The sequence below is a fragment of the Haplochromis burtoni genome, unplaced genomic scaffold, assembly GCF_018398535.1.
Source record: "Haplochromis burtoni strain Fernald_Lab_line unplaced genomic scaffold, NCSU_Asbu1 Contig_37, whole genome shotgun sequence".
Classification (NCBI taxonomy): domain Eukaryota; kingdom Metazoa; phylum Chordata; class Actinopteri; order Cichliformes; family Cichlidae; genus Haplochromis; species Haplochromis burtoni.
The window spans coordinates 1,288,563-1,307,721 of record NW_024582398.1 but is presented as its reverse complement, the minus strand read 5'-3'; the positions used below and the strand labels follow the sequence as shown (position 1 = coordinate 1,307,721).

The window sequence follows — 19,159 nt, the reverse complement described above, 5'->3', positions numbered from 1 at the left end:
GGAATCTGATTGGTTCAGGTTACCTCTCCTAGAAGAGTCTTCTCAATTCTCCCCTTCACCAGCCTGGCAAAGTCAGCATCATCTTCCACATCCAAATGAGCCGTGATTATAGGAGTGCTGAGTGGATTTTCAATAGATTATTCAAAACAAATTAGGGATGTATTCACTACTGTGACACAAAACACCATGGGCAAGCATAGCTTACTCTGCTAACTGCTCTAATTCTGTGTGTAAGCCATGGATTGAAGCAAGTGATCAAATATATTCTCACAATAAAAGTGGAATAGGCAGCTTTAGAGCTGCAAAATCCAGCACTGACGTCTGACAGTAAATGTCAAACAGAAGAATTGCTTCATTTCAGGAAGGCGGAGGTCTTGAAATCGTTCTTACTCCATCTTGCAGCAGTAATTTTCAGCGATGTTACAAAGACATCAAGACAAAGCCCATGGCCAACTTTGAATTGTGAGGTATATTTGTCTTTTTGTCCTTGGTGCAAATGACAGACGGAATATAATGAGACATCTCTATAATTGAATATCATACCTGATGTTCTTGGAGGCGTTGATGATTTCTTTGATGCGAGGCACTCCTAGAGTGATATTCATTGATGCAACACCGGCAAAGTGAAAGGTTTTTAGTGTCATTTGAGTACCCGGCTCTCCAATGCTCTGGGCACAAAGGGCCCCAACTGCTGATCCTGGCTCCATCTGAGCTCTATCGAGAAACGAAAAGAAAAAAAAATATATATTACAAGACAGAGTCTCTAAGCTGAATCAGCTTTCATCAAACTGACAAGTAAAATTGGAGTTGCATTTAAACTAATGTCATTTTAGCAGCTCTCAGAAAAGATGAATGATCATTTGGGAAACAAAGTCAACCACTTAAAAAAATAAAACGAAATCTTAACCCCAGGCTGACTCTAAAAACAGAAATCACAAAAAACATGGTTAACACAGCACGCTATTTCAAGCTCCAGCAGAGTTTAGCGCAGTGCTGTCACAGGAACAATGATGGCCAGTCACTCTGCACGGTTTCTGATGGCATAAAGCCTTCTGACTTTTTCTCTAGTACAACCATTATAGTTTGGTTTTGAGTGAATATTTCTGGCACCTCCACATCCTTACCAAACTTTCAATAAACCTTTCAGTACACTTCTAAGTGTTTGTTGCATTGCCTTTTCATTTTCTTAAAATAGATGAGTTGTTCATTCCTCCCCAGCTTCAACTACTTTAAAGCTTTTTGAAGCACAATCAGAATTGATTACAAATTTCCTCTCAATTGTTCTCTATATTTTGGGCTGCGTATGTAGTAACAGGGACTTTTTTATGATTAAAAACCAAAGATCAACCATTTTTGGCTCTGTGGTTACCTAATAGAAGGATGGACGGACAGATGGAGCCGAGAAACAAAAATAACAAGCCTCAAACTTGGATATGAGTCTTGTACCTCATGTATTTGTCTCTGCAGGTTTCAAGAAACTTCTCCAGCTGGGTAGGAGTTACACGATCCAGCTGATAAAGAACCTTTGGCTGTAAATACAAGACAGAAAGAAGACCAATTATTTTTCAAATGCTGTGAGGCTGAAGTTTGTTAAGCCTTGCGTGACACCTACCTCACTAGTCCCATTGTCATTGATGCCGTACTTGTCTCTAGTCTTCTTGATCCTTTCTGAAATGCTCTTAATGAATTTCTTTATCTCCTAAAGTAGAGAGGAGAGAATAAATTCCACCTCCAAACTCAAACATATCCTCAACAACAAATGCTGCTGTCATGCAGCTGTTAGAAATCACAAACTGTTAAGGAGTGGAGAACTCAAGCGCCCAGTACAACACACTGACAAGTCTTTTTTTAAACATCAGCAACACTCTATAATGAGCAATCAGATGTTGGAAAATCAGTACAGAACAACATCAGGCGCTGTTTTATTATACAACAGCATCAGCAGGATTATTCCATTAATGATTTCCAATTGTCACTGACACGCCATTCAAAATTCACCGCATGCTTGATAACTGTACCTCCAGGTACTTCTCTGCGCCTGTGTCAGTTAATTCCTTCATAAAAGGGAAAAGAGTCATGTTTGTTACCATCAGAAAACCCATTAACTGCATGCAGCTGGCTTTGGGTTTGGATGACAGCATGTCTCTGTATTTGATTAAAAATTATTATTATTCATTTGTGCTTCTCTTTTTAGTTCTAATACTGTCAGTAACTCCATCGCGTGTCCGCTTGTTTCTGTTCCACATAAACCTTTCACTATAAAGCTCAAGATCCTGTTGAGACTTTTCAAAATAAACTGAATCACGTGAAAGAGCAGATTATTTACGGATGAGAAGTAAAAAAAGAGCCGCCAGGTGCTAAAAAATAGACCTTAGACTCAAACGTTCGAACAGGCTTTTCCCCGCAGCACGCCGTGTAATAAATACTCACAAAGAAAACGGCGGTCGTTACAACTTGTCTAAAAATGTATAGTTTCATGCATCAGTTAAAACACTCGACTCCAGCAACATGACGCCCAGCTGGAAACACTTCCCGCAAGTCGAGCTGCCCGAGATTCACAGAATTTACAGAAAATGTTACATTTTTGTGATTTATATCGTTATCGGACGATAGAATTCTTATATCGGGATATGAGATTTTGGTCATATCACACAGCCCTACTCACAAAGGCACTAAATGAATTATTCGGCTAGTCCACAACAAAGTAATTATGCATTCTCGTTTGGTATCATTTGGTAAAAACTACTTTTCAGCTTTTTCTGGAGAATACTTAATTTTTTAAAGACTCAGGCTGTTAAATATTAAGGCTCCCTCTCACTTCCAACAGTGAATGATTTAATAATTGATCAACATATTGATTCATTTTGTCTTATAGGGTTACACCTGGCTGCAGAACAAGGAACAGAGCAGTTTAAATGATTTGGCACGCCTGACTCATTCCAATCGTCCGACTCCTCTAAGCACAGACTACAAAGGACATGTATTATCAGTCTTCCTTTTCAACCAAAGATCTGATGTGTGCTATATTTTACTAAAAAAAAGAAAAAAGAACAAAGACCAAACAAAACAAAAATAAATAAATAAAAACATACTCTTAGCCTCTCATACCCTAAATAAAAAACAGTTTGTTGTTGCTTATTTTGAATTTTTATCTCAGTGTATTTGATATTGTGGCCTCTAAGCGTTGTGCTATATCATATTAATCCACCATAATACCAGCATAAATTCTTGTGTTTATTCATTTAAAACTGTCATATCACGATATTAGTGCTATAGCAAGGCCATTTGCCTAGTGCACAACCTCAGGCATGTCTGCAAATAACAGTTATGTGTCAGCCTCTGATAATAACTTTATACATAAAAAGGGAGCTTTTTCAAGAAACTCCAACTAAGCATAATACTTTGTAAAATACGCAAGTAACCTGTTCTTGCTAAAGGTGGAAGCAATTTTGTTCCATCACCTGACGAAAAACACAGACTACAAGCTAGTGATATGTTACCCAAATAACTAAATCAGGTGGTGCAAAAGCCAAGGATGGATGGAGGTTACTGCTGCAGTTACATGGCAGAAAAGTGGTAAGTAGTCATGATTTACAATTCCCAAGAAAAACACTACCTAGCTACTTTAGTGCTTATTTTAACATCTAATATAACCACTAAGCTTACTGTGAATCAGTTTCAATTGAAACTCTATTCATAATAAGCTACACTATAATAAGCATAATAAGCTATGCCATAATTTCTTAATTTAAAAAAATCTATAAAACATTGTTAACCAAATACTGTGATGGGTTTACCTCCAAGAAGCTGTCTCTACAGCATAAGAAGTCAGCTCTTTTCATGATAGCGTCTGCAGTGAGGACCAGCTCGTTTTGACTCAGTGCAGGCTCATCTGGACACGTGTAGACCGCCTGGGAGGAACAGAGAAGATCAGAAGCACTCACTCACAGTTCAGCTGTAAATAGCTCATGATGGTTGATATTAATAGCAGCTGAAAATGCTTCAAAGTGAACATGAAGAAAATGTACTTTATACTTTCTGTCCCAGTTTAAGGGTCAGTGCTTTGAGCATATAATATGTAAAAGACAGCCCCTCTAATTATTTTTTTCATATTTATCCTTTAAAAATTTGTCTACAGACTGCACAGCCCTTGGCAATGAGCGGATCAAATCAGAACACCTTTCCAGTAACAGATTCATATTAAATGTATTAAACTCATTAAATTATCGTAATTATTTGAAACATTACTGACAAAAAGCTGTATTTGTTCTCTGCTGGTTATCCTGTTTAAAAAGACCTCGTTTAAGAGATATGGAGCCTCTAATGCTGCAAGCTTGTGATTTCTATTTGGATCTTAGAGAGTGATTTCAGAAAAACAACAACGCTTTTAACCTCAATGACAAGCAGCAGATTGTGTACACATGAGACATGACCTGACGGTGAATAGAGCAATTAATCGTTAATCCTACAGGTCAGTTCAAAAATTCTCTGCCCGCTAAACTGCCTCCCACAGAATAAACTGATTTGAGTCATTTTAAACACTTACAAGGTCAGAAATGATGAAAAATGTTAGTAAGAAATTAGTTGGCTGCAATTTCAACTATTCAGCTGTTTGTTTTTTGCCTCTCCAGCTCAAAAGCAGACTGTTTACAGTAGCAGGAAAAGAAAACAGCAACATTTTAATATTCAAATAGTTTCAGTACTGCTGAACAAAACCAGTACTCCAAACCATAAACTGTGCCTTTTTTAATTAAACTATGTTTGTTTTTTAATCACAGCTTTTTTGTGTGTATATTTGAGAAAGTACACATTAAAGATGGACGTAGCCAATGTACATCCACTGCTTTGTGGAATCATTTTAAAGTCTAAGAGTTTACACTATGGCCGACATTACATTGGGCTCTTGTACCCTGGAGTTGCCATGTTTAGTGGGTGGAGTCTCAGCTAATCCGCTGAATTCAAGTGGTCAGTTGAGCCTTTGGTTTGTGTAACACCCAATTGCCCACAAGGTGGTAACAAATTACCTGCACAGTCAAGGTTTGGAGAGCAGAGATCAGACTAGTGCCATTTGACCACAGCCCATCTGTTACCTTTACATAGTTTGCGCTTTATCTCAGTACAAGATGTTTTTTCATTACTTGAAGGACTTTGATGAACATTTTCGGTCATAGTATTTGGGTTTGCATTTCACTTTTGTCTGTAGAGTAGCCTATAACATCAAAGTACCTGGCTTTTTAAACAGATAAGTAAGTGTAAGTGGCTTCTCACGGCTTTTTCATCTTAAAATTACTCCTTGAAATAAACCAAATGAAATAAGGAGATCTTTTAAAAGGCAAACTATAACTATAAACAATTTATGAAAGTTCAACTATATGAAAATGGCCGACAAATATTCAATTAAAACGTGACTGCAACAGAAACAAAGAATAAGGGTTATTTTAAGGCTGAAGAAATTAACTTCTACTCTGGTTCGCACATATTTAGTGCACAGAAATTGACTGCTTGTCAAGCTGTCGATTTCTGATTAACTCACCCGAATGTTGTCCAGGACTCTCTTAAACTCCAGTGGCTCATCCTTCCCCTCCATTGCAGCGGGGTCCAGGCCATCACCACCATAAATGAACTGGATGATGTCGCCTGTTGAACTGCGTACTGTGAGGTCATACTGTGAGCACAAATCCTCCAGAGACTTCACCAGACGCCTCTATTAAAATACAGAGAAACGACACAAAATAATAATGACACTGACGCATGCGATGGAACTGCAAATTGCATCAACACTGCACTATGAGTGTGTAACCACAGTCCGCGTAAATGAATAAGAAACCCGAATTAGCTATGAGGAAAGTGCTCCAGATATGATTATATAATAATATTACATACTATGAAATCTTAATATTTAATGTGCAAAGTTAGACTGATTTAAAAAATAAATTAAATTATGGGAATGAGGCTTTTTTAACACGACGTACTGCAAGGAGAATGTGGGATGACATTTTTCCTTTTTTCACAATTTTATATGATCTCATGGATTAATAAATAAAACACTGAAACAGGCAATATTACTTTGTGCAATAGAAAATTTGCTGGGGGGGGGAAAAAAAAAAAAAAAAATCAATAAAAACTTAAAATATAACACGCAAAAAAAATGCTAGCATCCTGGGGACAAAGTAAAGACCTGCAGCGATTCAGTGTCAGCAGTAGTCGTCAGAAGTGAACTGTGTGAAAAGGCTCAAAAGAAATGGGTCCAAAAAGCTTTACCTGCATGTACCCAGTCTCTGCAGTTTTCACCGCAGTGTCCACCAGGCCCTCTCGACCAGCCATGGTGTGAAAGAAGAACTCTGTGGGTGTCAAACCGGAATAGAAGCTGTCGGCCACAAACCCTTTAGCAGCAGGCAGCTGTAGAGAAATCATCAGTGAGCTATTAATAGAGCTTTGAGTACTCTAAGAAACTGTTATCCAGTTGCACTGTTATTTTCTCAGAAAAAAAAAGAAGCAAAGAGACTAAACATAATGAGACTAGAATTGATGAAAGCTTTTGGAGTATTGGATGCAGGGGTAGCACAATGAAATAATACTACGAAATAATCAAAGTGTGTCAGAGCCTTGGATGCAACACATCAGGTCTACAATCAAACACCAAAGTTTGTAGCGTATAATCTCCAGTTACAAGAACAAGCCTCAACAATTAACTGATTAATAAATCACAAAAAACAGATCCAGAACTACAACATGAATGGCACTTAAGGAATACATAGTAACACAATTACAACAAATAAATAAGGTCTTACTTTTGAGTGTTTTTCAAAGTGAGGCAGGGAGCGATTCTCAAACCCATTAGGTACCCGAGAGCCGCTTATGGCCTGCTGGCCCACACAGGCAATCATCTGAGATATATTAATGAAGGATCCTGCGTTACACAGCGGGGACAGATGAAAAAGTGAGACACACTAAACAATTTAGCACTTAACAGGTTGGCAAGCCCTGAAAAATCTATCAACTAGAAACACTGTAGTTTTAACGGTCTCTTTATTAACAGCTTATCAAGCCTACTGAGTTTTGTCATGCAAACAAGAAATATAGCAATCTTACATCCACCTGTTCACATGGTGACGCAGGGCCTAGCTCATGAACAGTGTTATAAAATGTTAAATGTAACTAATGCTACTAAAGTTAGTTCAAACATTAAAGATTAGGGCTGTAACTGTGCTGTGACAGGGCTGTAACACACTTTATTTGAAGACAGTGTGGCATTATTTCCATGGCTGTGTCTGCAATACCCAATATATTGGACTTTGTTTGAAATCATATAGTAAGAAAAGAAAAACCAAAACACTCAACTAGAGCCAGCGGTGGACAAAAGTGTCCTTGAGCCTCGTATTTATGCTCAATGCGAGCTTCACTTTGTGATTTTTTGTAGCTGATTTGTGAAGAGAGAACACTCGCAGATTCTGGCTGTGCAGTGAGGCCAATTAAAACTGTCATTTAAAATGCAGTGTCTGTTAGCATATCACACGTTTAATAAAACTCCTGTGTCTGCCCACCTTTCAACGCCAACCTCGCTAGAATGTTGTAGCTAACGGACAACACTGCCGGCATATTCCTGGATTTTATGGTGTATAAGTGTGTTAACATAAATTGTCTTCTGACAGTAACAATCAGGCTCAGAGTGCATATGAATGGAGGAAATTTTACTTCTTTATTGCCTTTGAGTTAAGATTATGTTTTCTTGTTCTGGCAGCAATGATTATGAATTTTCAATCATAATATACACATAACTGTATAACTTCTATAATAGCTTTTTGTCCTTTGAGTCCTTGAGTGTCGTTGTAAGTCTGTTAGTGCTAATAAGCCTGACAAAAATGTGACTGTTGTGGTATTATCTGATTATGTAACCAGGCTCTTTTGGTTCCTGTCTTACAGTTTTTCTGTCAAGTCCTTCACTATTTACCATTACAAAGAGCTAAAAAAACATCCATCCATGTAAATATTGTATTGACAACAAGAAGAAGCCACTTTGTGTCTCAGAGCTCTTCAAAACATTTTTTTCCAGCTGCACGTAGACACGGCAACACCTTCATCGACCATTTATATGAAGATTTTACGATTTGTTTTGTTTGCTTTCCAGTTAGCTTACCTTTGGACCCGCAGAGAGCCATAATTAGAGGGCTGTTGCTCTTGTCCAGCTCCCTTAGACAGGCACTACCAGCTCGGTCTCTGATGACAGACAGCTCTTTCAAGATGAGAGCCTTTTAACAAACACACACAAAATGATCTTGAAAGATGGCACACCAACATCTATCCTTTTTTGTTCTTCTCTTATACACAAAATAAAAAATTTAATATCACACTTCCTTTTCTTCAATACCTTAAATAAAATCTTGTGAAACTTTCTATGAACAGAACAAATCACAGCATTCAACATTACTTTTTAATCTTCCACAGACAAACTGGATGATTTCGTGCTGTACTCTCCAAAAACTAGCCCAGCCCAAACACATTGCTCTTTCTCAGCCTATGAAAACCCCGATGATTGGACGGATCATCGTTGGAAATGGCCCCTCTGCGATATGACGACTATCGGTCAGTGAAGATCTTATTTAAGGTCAGTTGTTGCCAATGTGCAGCCTACCGTCAAGTCGATTTCAGAGCTTGAACAATTTTGGAAGTATTTGTGCCTTTTATTGAACAAAAGGTGCAGACAAACAGGAAATATTGGAAGTACAAGAGATACAGAAATTAGATCGTAAAAAGTCAATTTGTTGAGAAACTGAAGAAAAGTTTTGGGTTTTACTGGCAGCGCTTATAATTAATAACATGCGAGAAAATAATGAAATCCCCACATCTGGATGATGTTCATTCAGCTTTCTTCTCAGGTTTTTAGCTAATAAATAACAGATATGACAAAAATGACATTGGTTTAATAACCTCAAACAACTTATAATTTAGATATATCAATTAATGGTGTGTTAATTTCCAATCAAGCAGAGGAAGAAAAAAGGAATAGGGATTCATAAAAAAACAAAAGACATCAGATCAGGTACTTTGTTGCTCCTCCCTGGGCTTTTATAATGACCTTAACCGTTTGAGTTAAGGCCTTAAACTGATTCCAACTTTCTCGAACACAAGCAGTCAGTTCAAGGTTTGCAGGATGGAGCCTTGTCATGGACTCGTTTTTTTGTTTTTGGTAGTTTCCACATCAGCTGGATTGAGAGCCAGACTGCTTGTTCGCCATGTCACTCTGTTAATTTGCCAGTGCAGAAGAAAAACTTTAATACTCTTTGTTCCTTGGCAACATGAATTGCACTGAAAATAGCATCTTTGTCACCAAACCTACTTTCTATCTATTATCCATCAGTTGAATGAGAGAAGACTAATTTTTCTGTGTGCATCTGGGCCTTTACTACTGAGGTAATGATTGCCATCCTCTTTGGTCTGTTACCTGTAATGTAAACCCATAACATAAATGAATTGAACAATTTGCTTCTTTTCTTTGCACACCCACAGACCACTTTGTTAGTTACATCTGTCCAGCTTCTCATTAATGTAAATGTCTAATTAGCCAATCATATGGCAGGAACGTGATGCATTTAGGCATGTAGAAATGGTCAAGATAATCTGCTGAAGCTGATGGAGAAGAAAAGCAATTTAAAACATCCAGTGAGCTCCAGTTCTCTAGCTGAAAATGACTCTGTCGGGACAGAGGATGGCCAGGCTGCTTCAAGCTAATAGGAAGGCAAAATAAACTTTACATTACAACCAATGAAGGCAGAACAGCATCTCTGAATGCACAAACCTTGAACCAGATTGACTATAGCTGCAGGGGACAACACCAGGTGCCACTCATGTCAGCTAAGAACATGAAACTGAGTCTACAGTTCACACAAATACTGACCAAACCACAGCTGTAACACTTGATTAATTCTTCTGTTCTTCTACAACAGGTCTACTTCCAACAGCACATGCTCGCTTTTGGAAGATGGAGTTAAAGACTTATTATTATGCTAACAGAAGTCTTCATTCTCAGACTGCAGGCTTACTGGTGGCTCCCAGAGTTTCTAAAAGCAGAGTGGCAGGCAGACCCTTCTGCTGTGGATAAATCTCTAGGTTCAGGAGACACACACCCTCTCTACTTTTAAGATTAGGACTCAAAACTTTCCTTTTTTGATAAAGCTTATACTTAAAGCTGGATCAGGTGAACCTGAACCATCCGTCGATTACACTGCTATCAGCCCAAATTGCTGCTGCCGAGCATTTCTTCTTCACTGAACTCTTTTCACTCCCCAGGTGTTTACAAACCACAGCAGCATGTGACAAAATGTTTGTTTTGTCCCATCTCCCTTAGCTCTTATGTTTCTTTACCTCCTAACTCTTTACCTTGCCACATAAAGTGCCTTGAGCCAGCTGTTGTTGTAATTTGACACTATGTAAATAAACCTGGATTGAATAGAACTGACTGACTCACGACTGGTGTGGTGTTCAAGAAGTAGTGGGAAGGTATCAATTAAATGAAAAAGCTTTCGTCTCGTGCGGTGATGAAATGTTTCAGCAATGATGCAGATTGTCCATGCCTACCTCCAGGGTTTCTTCTGCTGTGCAGCCTGGCTGCTGCTGCAACTTGCCCGTGTCCAAAGCTTCGATGTATTCGTCACACTTCTTGTAGCCATCATCCAACAGGTCCTGCTTAGCCTTCAGCAGACCCTGGCCTGGTGTAACATCCCCGATTCCAATAGAGAAACCCCTGTTTGCTGAAAGTTGAGGTTAAAAAAATAATTCTGCATTACTTCAGGCTAACCCTTCTGTGTAATCGTTTATTGTTCTTAAAGGGTTTTGAATTTTCTAATATAAACCAAGACACTAGAAGATATCTTGGCATATATCAGACCTAAGAAATAAGTAGTAAATTCCTTGTAGACCACCTACAGAGATACACAGGAGCAAGTCTTGCCAAGCGAGACATGGCGTTGGCAGCCTCCAGCTGTCCCCAGTCCCTCAGCAGGATGTAGAAAATGTTATTCTTCGAGCCAGATCCCAAGGTGCTCTTATCCATGCTACCACACATCAGCTCACTGTTGTGAATCACCACAACTGGGGATATGACACAAGAATAGGACAAACAGCGATGCTATTAAATCCAGAATAGAAACACCAGGTGAATAAAACATCGCACCCTGTTCGCCTCGAGACACCTGACACCTATCTGACAGGACATTCTCAAACCTCAAAGGAATTTCAGGAACATGATTACCGCTTCTTGTTTTAGCTACATTTTCTGGAATCACACTAAAATCTGATGAACTCTCCTAGCGACGGGCAGTTACTCAATTTTATTTTTTGCTCATATGTTACTGCTCATACAGGCTTCATTAAGTTTCTAGGTAGTTGCTGACAAACAAATGTAATACATTAAATGTATTTAATTTCAATCACAATCAAACTTTAAAGCCTCCTCCTGAAACTTCATCGCTATAAAGACGTGTTTGTAATGTGAGATGTAGTCAAACAAAAGCTTTACACTTGGTTTCATTAGGTGGACGTCTTTACTTAAGAAACTCACACGAATCATTGTGACAAAGGTCCTCTCCCTTGCCGCAGTACTGTTTGCCCTTGGTGCGTAGGTTGGCATTGACTGGACATTCCTTACTTGGCTTCAGGATTAGGCTGAAGACTTGCTTTCCTGTCCACAGAGCCATGGGCTGACAGACACAGAATAGATTATTAGTGCTGGATCACAAATATAGACTTATGTAACCAGCTCAGCAGTGTGGAGTACCTTTATTATGGCCGGGTGAGGGAGAGAGATCCTAACTCTTTCATCTTTACCCACAAGGATTGACGCTACTATTTGGCAGGCTTTTGATCTGTCAAAGAAGGTGTCCTTCAGCGTCAAGAGGTAAGCACCTAGGCAGTACAAACACATTGTTAATTCACAGGAAATTAAAAAACAGGTGCCTTTCAAATATTGCAAAGCTGCACACCCATCTGGTAGAGAATGGATTTTTTTTAAATACCTCCCGATTTTTTAACTATTTTCTTAATATTTCCATACATTATACATCTATGTATGATGCTTTTGAGAACCGGGACACTCGTATCATACAAAAACATCTACAGTTGGCTACCACACATCACTGCACTGACCTGTCAGGAAGTCCTGAATAGCAGCAATCAGGGGCTCGCCATTTCTTGGAGTGACAAGATTAGCTTTGGTCTGAAAGAAACGATAATGAGTTGTCTAACTGCAGTTTCCTGTAGACAGCTTTTCATGTGTTCAAAAACCACATCTGTCTGTGTGCAGTTTGTTTAAACACCATGTAGTATAATGACACATACCCCCATGAGGATAAGAGCCTCAGCTTTAGCTTCTTCAGTTTGAGGTAGATGGAGATTCATTTCGTCCCCGTCAAAGTCAGCGTTGTATGGCGTGCACACACACTCGTTAAACCGAAATGTCCTGTGAGGTTTGACCCTGGCCTGTGTGTTAGTTTGAAAAGTGCCAAAAACTATGTCATTCAAAAGGATCCAACTAAAATATTTCTCATTAGTCAAGATTTTTTTTTTAAAGTAGAGAGAAAGCTAAAATGCGAACCATGTTCAGGAACCATGTTTTCAGTGTGTAACAGGTAATTATTAAATTTAAAAAAGTGCAAATAGATTATTTTGACTGCAACGGTATTCTACTTTAAACATTTCTAGATGTGCGTGCATTGACTTGACTTAGCACTGGGTTTAAAAGAACCTTTGCAAGTAAAAAGCAAGAAATAACGTCAAGTAAACTATACGCAAAACTACGATCTTTGCGGATAAAACACGAGGAGTCCTAAAACCTAGTTAAGATGTTTTGTGTGTGTTTGCACACCAGCAAAAGAATCGTATGAAACATTTTCAATCTTGTTTTCTTTATCATTTTCATTAGAAAAACAATACGTTAATAATTCTCTGTGTGGCTGTGAAAATTATGGTTACAATACCAGTTTAACAAGTATTTAGGGCAAAAAAAAACCATCTTACAATGTGAGCCATGATGCTGAGTTTGTGCAGAGAAGGCTGTCGATTGAAGAGGACGATGTCTCCATCTATTAGGTGCCTTTCCACCAAATCACCAATCCTCAGTTCCTGGGCAATCTTTTCACGGTTTCCATATTTTAAAAACCTGACAAACAAAAAAACAGTAGATACGCACTTGTTTTTCACCAAGAATTATTTTATCAACTAAAAAAGATGAATTAATTAAAAAAACTAAACAAAAAAGGGAAATAAAAGGAAATTCAACAACAATTCACAAGAAAACCTCTCAGCTGCAGTCATTAAATGAAAGTTTTCTACTCAAATTACATTTATGCCTCAGTTCTTCAAAGGATATGATAACAAAGTTTGGAAGATACAGATCTTGAATTCTGACAAGCAGCTTGTCAGCCGAAACTTTACATGCAGGATCTGCTCTTTCTAGTTAAACAGCCCACAGGCAGCGATACTGAAACACTTTGCTCCTTTTTCAGACATTCTCACATCATATCAAGTTTTAATCACATGGTCATAAATTAGATTATTACTGGTTTTCCATTTTGTCAGTGTATAAACATTTGGGAAGTGGTACTTTTAAACCATTTAAATTCCATGTGTGCCCACTAAAGATTATCATCACATAAAATAAATAGAATAATGAACTTGAGCTGTATAGACTAATAAAAAGAAAGGATATTTTAAATATTAAAGCAGAGAGAATACAACAGAGTATGGTGTAAAATAAATACAAAGTCCTAAGCCTCACCTTTTTATCTGAGTGTGTCTGTTCTGTATGAAGTTGGCTCCAGGGTGAACATCAGGACCATTACGGACCAGTTTCCTCATTAGCTCCAGATTGGCTTTGTTTACCTTGAGATAAGCCAAATTCAGATACAGTATTTCACTCCCAAGGATTAAAATCAAAAATGGGTATTTAGTGTTATTTCTGCTAATCATGGGGGAAGATTTACCCTCTCTGGGTATGTCAGGATTTTGGCCACATGCACCGGCACAGCCACCTCATCGATCCTCAGGTTTGGGTCTGGAGAAATGACAGTTCTGCCAGAGAAGTCCACTCTTTTGCCAGAGAGGTTTCCTCTGAATCGACCTGAGTCGCCATTAGAGTAGACAAAATCAGTCATTTAGATACTTAAACTCTTCATTTGTCAGTGTGATGTACAAGCAACATAAAAGCAAACATCTGCCAAGTGCCAAAAAAAGTAAAAATTCAATTAAATGTTGCTAAATTAGCCAAAATTTTATTACACACTATACCTTGCTTTCCCTTGAGCCTCTGCACAAAGCCCCTAGTCCACTTTTTAGGTGCCATATTGAGGGGGATACCAGAAAGTTCACTATTAATGTAAAGGGCACACTGCAGCTGGAGGAAGTCCCAGTCCTCCATGATCATCTGGGTTTTTGCTCCTGTCATACGATGCTGCAAGAGAAGAGTTTGTTAAGTGGGACATCTCCAATTAAACAATACATTTGATAACTCTATTACAGACAGACTTTTTATTTGTAAAGGATTGATGATTTGAAGATGAATCTTAATTGCCCCTGCTGTTAACCTGTACAGGTGAAAGATACCTTTTTAATGACATCGTTAAGGAAGATTATCTCTGTTAGCTTCATAGTGAGGTCGTCTTCATTGGTGCCAGACTTGAGGTCGCTGACAACAGACGGTCGGATGCAAAGAGGAGGCACAAGGAGACGGGTGATGATAAGGTCTGCGGGTTTCCCTGCTTCGGGGTTCATCAGCAGCAGAGGGATGTCCTCTTCAGAAATCCTCCTGAACAGGTTCAGCACCACCAGAGGATTCAGGTTTTCCTGAAAAGGGAATTAGAAATGAGTTCAAAGAATACATCGATTTTTCTAAAACATAAATAAATACATAGAAAGAAATTTTAAAAATCCCTTACATCTAAAATAATTGCTTTTAATATTTTTCTAAATTATCCATAAACCATACAGTGACTGTAAGCCACAGCCATGTCGATATATTAGGTCTACTTTTTGGTCCTTTTTTAAAATAAGACCCATGTGTTGCCATATGACGAAATTAGTAGTAAAAAAACTTCACCTGTGCTCTGGTCAGCAGTGGCTCAACCAGTTTGTTGTGTTCAATGGCAATATCAAAGGACTGCAAGAAATCTGACACAAAAGCATCCACCACTTTCTTGGTCGTCTTATACTTCTCATGGATGATCTTAAGTAGGCCACACTTTTTGACTGGTCCTAAAGAGTAAACACACACACACACACACATTGATTTAGCAAACAAGTCAGGGTGGCTTTTAAAAAGAACCAGTTATGAAATGGAAAGGTCTCTTCTCACCATTGAAAGCAGAACAATTTAGACAGACTGTCCTTTTGCGGCATTTATCAGAGATTTTCTTCTTCAGCCCACGTTTCTGGAGGTAGGCCAGGTTAGGCCGTTTCAAGTAATCCATGAACTGCAGCTTCTCTTCTTTCGTCAGCATTATCCTTGAACATGTCTTACAAATCATCTGGATACACAACCCATCAGAAAGAGGGGACTGAATTATCGTTTCTCACAAGTCTAAAATTATGAAATGCATTGCATATCATTTCACCTTTAACATTTGGCAATACAACAAATGATAACTCAAGAAATAAAGAATCTCTTTATTTCTCGCCTATTTATGGCACTCTAGTGACACCTAAAGGAGAAATACTATTTTAAAATGTGCCTTGCCATTCCTTAAACATGTACTCTTGGAACAGTGAAAGGTTTGTAAGATATTTTAGTCACTACAACAAGAAAACACTGGATTTACCTGTAAGATTCCTATCGTGGCTTTGAAATAACCAACATGAAAACAGGGCAGCTCAAGATCCAGGTAGCCATAATGTCCTAAACAATCAGCCAGATTCTTCCCACATGTCAGGCACGGTCTGTCTTTCTCACTGGTGCCCTGCAGGAAGCACGAGATCGGAGAAATAAGGCTGAAATATGAGGATTAACTCAATGGGTAATTCAAGACTGTTTTTGATGCACCAATGCAAATCTACCAAACACCCATAAAAGAGCTCAGTGGTGTAAAAATCAAGCATGTGGACTTCCCCACTGTGACAACCCCCTGTGAATAAAGGAGCAGCCAAAAGAAGCTTTAGTGTGCAAATGTTAAAATATTTGAAGTTAAATGTTTAAATATGTCATAATAAAGAGTGAAAGCTCTTAAAACAATACCATTATGTTCTTATTTATTCATAAAGTAACTTTCCTTTATTTAATTTTAGAAAAGTAGAGACAAACTATATAAATACAAGTGTATACACACGTGTACACAAAGAAAATGTCTCTCTCATATGCATGCCTTTATACCACAGCTTCCATTAAGCCTTGAGCCTAAATCTCAAAATGTATATTTAAAAAAGTATATCTTATAACTATATCTTATGCCCTGTATTTCTGTATTTATGCATTTCTCAGGTGTTTTCTTGAGTCATTGCAAACAGAAGTAAAAAGTCTTCCATGTCATACCATACGGTGGTCCAACACTCCATAGGCCAGTGGAGTGTGTTTGGTGTCCTGGCTGTAGAGATTTTTACTGACCACCTGGATGTGGGCCTGCTGCCGCATCTGCTCAGCAGATTTCATGCCGAAGCAGATGTGGCTTCTGTAAACAATGACATAAAATAAAGCAAAAACAAATTAAAGAGTTTAATACCTCAGTTGGTAACAAGAGAAAACATAAGCAGGACTGCTTGAGCTCTGGTCCAGCTTTGGTCAGAAGTTTATAACCAATGTCATAGTCATAGTAATCTTGAACTTTAAATGATTTCTTTGAACTGTTCTTTTTCCAGGTCATAATGATTATACAGGACGCATATTTAATGGATTTAAATGTAGGCCTCCTCCTTTATTACTCCATCCATTTCGTACATTGTCAAAAAGTGGATGAAACTAGTAGCAAAAAGTTCTAGAACATGATGCTGCCATTATTATGCTTGACAGCTGGTACCATGTTCGTAGGTTTGAAAGCCTCACCTGTCCTTATCCAAACACACCTCTTGTCATTCTAATCAAACTTTTCTCCTTAAAGTATTTGGCTCGTTCGTGTCCTGATCACAGCTGTATTGTTGTTGGAACCACTTTTTCTAGCATATCACAGGCAAAGCTTACAAGAAAACCTATAAAATCCCATCTTGAACTTACTGAACTATTGGGTGACGCATGCTTACAGGGTGACACTAGCGTTTACGTGACACTTAGTTGCCAATATGCAGATTCAATGAAGCTTATTTACTCATTAATCACACTTTTTAAATGCGTCCATAGAGGCTTTCAACTCTATTCCACAATTACGTTATGTAAGTACGACTAAATTATCCGGCAATTCAGAACTATTCTTATATTAACTACCTAAACAACTTGTGTGGATAACCGGCGAGCTAACCAGGCTAACAGGAGTCCTCTCTCGGTTATACTCACATTTTTTTGGCCACATCTGTCTCTCTGAACTGCTCCTTCACCATTTTGGCTGCTTCTTCTACATTAATAATATTACACGAAAGTAAATTGTTATGTTGTCCTCATTGCAGGATGCTAAGCTACAGAAATAGCCAGCATATTGTCATGTTGTGAATATGCTAGCAGTCAGCAGCATGCAATGTGTTGATAGCATGCATGGGAGCCACCGTGCAGTGCTGCCTTCAGGGTCTATTTGAAATTTAACAACACGAACTCTGATTGTTTTAGCCCTTACAGATTTAAAAAACAAAACTATAGGAAACTTACAAACAGATGCTTTCACCGAATATTACTGGATATATTTAATTGTTTAAATATATAGACATAAAAATCCACTTTTTTCTTTCTAAGCTTCTTAGAATATAGACATGAAAATACGCATAGTATCTCCTTCTTAAAGAAATGTGGCGATCATATGCTGAGTTAATTTTAATTAACAAAGGCTAATTTTATAATATTCATATTGTGGGTTTTTGTTATTAAAATTTACACTCGATTGTCTCCTCAGCCTAGTCCTACAAAGCTTGTTTTTAATTGCCTATTTATTAAAAATAATAATAATAATCATCTGAGTATATAAAAGCCATTGAAGGCATCGTAAGCATACACCCAACAACAGGCGGAAAGAGAAGTCACGGAAGTACGGATACAGCTAGTATGACCTGTATGCTGACACTTAGCGGCTAACAGGAGTACTACTTCCAAGGGATTTGTGGTGAATTTAGCTCATCTTCAAAAAAGTAATTAAATTAAATTAAAAAACACTATTTCTTTAAAAAATAAACCTCTTCTTAAATTAGAACTATGGCTTTTTGAATGGTTGCTTATATGATGAAAGGGAAATAAAATAAATGAAGAGAAGTATATTAATGGACTCCAGATGACTGTTCAGAAAATTAATGTACTCTTAAATCTTTTTAAATATAACAACATAGGGATTCTCATATAAATCCATCAATTCAACACACACACATAAACACACACACACACACACACACACACACACACACACACACACACATATATATATATTTATATATATGGATGGATTTCCATGACAATTTTTCTCAAATATTTCCTCAGTGACAATGCATCGATCTATGCTCTTATATCATATAATGTATGTTTAACAATTCAGCCTCTAGATGGCACCAAATGCTTTTCCAGCCTCTGGAAACAGTGTGAGGGAGGCAGCTCGGGCTAAACAACCCTGCTGTTGTACCTGTGTGCTTTGATGCGTTGGCATTGAGGCACTGATGGCGACTGATGACTTCCTGATGAAAATTTCCTCCCACAACATGCTTGTGTTGATTAATTGTTCTGTCAGCTTATAACCACTGACAGCGAAAATTGCCCAACTGAATCTGATTTGCAATTTTCTAATTCTGCTGACATGTGAATCTAAGAAGGCCTCTAATTGAAACTCTAACACAGTGTTTAACAAGGTCTGCCCTTTTTCAATCTGCCTTTCGTGACAACAGCTTCCTGAAAAGGTTGGTCTCTTAAAGGATAGTCCACTACTTAAAACATATACATATACGTACACAGCATGAGAAATGATCCAGATAAACACTTGAGGGACTTCTGCTAACAACGCCTTCAGCTTAAGGGGTAACACAGTAATCGCTCTTTAAAGTGCCCCTTGAGCATCTATGT

At 38.1% G+C, this 19,159-nt stretch overlaps 1 protein-coding gene across 2 annotated transcripts in view; it reads right to left on the bottom strand.

Annotated features, from left to right (window-relative positions):
• polr3a (polymerase (RNA) III (DNA directed) polypeptide A) overlaps positions 1–17,687 on the bottom strand; it is a 24,555-nt gene extending 6,868 nt beyond the window's left edge. Inside the window, exons 1-26 of one of the 2 annotated variants that reach the window (XM_042219733.1) lie at positions 17,465–17,687; positions 16,514–16,649; positions 15,807–15,944; positions 15,344–15,515; positions 15,089–15,243; positions 14,596–14,835; positions 14,281–14,443; positions 13,977–14,113; positions 13,772–13,875; positions 13,012–13,153; positions 12,334–12,474; positions 12,142–12,211; positions 11,774–11,901; positions 11,558–11,696; positions 10,924–11,088; positions 10,576–10,748; positions 8,138–8,249; positions 6,792–6,910; positions 6,262–6,399; positions 5,534–5,704; positions 3,798–3,911; positions 2,019–2,054; positions 1,613–1,699; positions 1,447–1,529; positions 544–714; positions 24–117 (exon numbers count right to left, since the gene is read on the bottom strand). In XM_042219733.1, coding sequence (XP_042075667.1) covers positions 24–117; positions 544–714; positions 1,447–1,529; positions 1,613–1,699; positions 2,019–2,054; positions 3,798–3,911; positions 5,534–5,704; positions 6,262–6,399; positions 6,792–6,910; positions 8,138–8,249; positions 10,576–10,748; positions 10,924–11,088; positions 11,558–11,696; positions 11,774–11,901; positions 12,142–12,211; positions 12,334–12,474; positions 13,012–13,153; positions 13,772–13,875; positions 13,977–14,113; positions 14,281–14,443; positions 14,596–14,835; positions 15,089–15,243; positions 15,344–15,515; positions 15,807–15,944; positions 16,514–16,649; positions 17,465–17,508 — 3,372 coding nt within the window. In that variant the 5' untranslated portion in view covers positions 17,509–17,687. The remainder of the gene's footprint in view (positions 1–23; positions 118–543; positions 715–1,446; positions 1,530–1,612; positions 1,700–2,018; positions 2,055–3,797; positions 3,912–5,533; positions 5,705–6,261; positions 6,400–6,791; positions 6,911–8,137; positions 8,250–10,575; positions 10,749–10,923; positions 11,089–11,557; positions 11,697–11,773; positions 11,902–12,141; positions 12,212–12,333; positions 12,475–13,011; positions 13,154–13,771; positions 13,876–13,976; positions 14,114–14,280; positions 14,444–14,595; positions 14,836–15,088; positions 15,244–15,343; positions 15,516–15,806; positions 15,945–16,513; positions 16,650–17,464) is intronic. The other variant, XM_005919585.3, reaches the window with a different exon arrangement.
• Between the last annotated feature and the right edge of the window lie 1,472 nt (positions 17,688–19,159).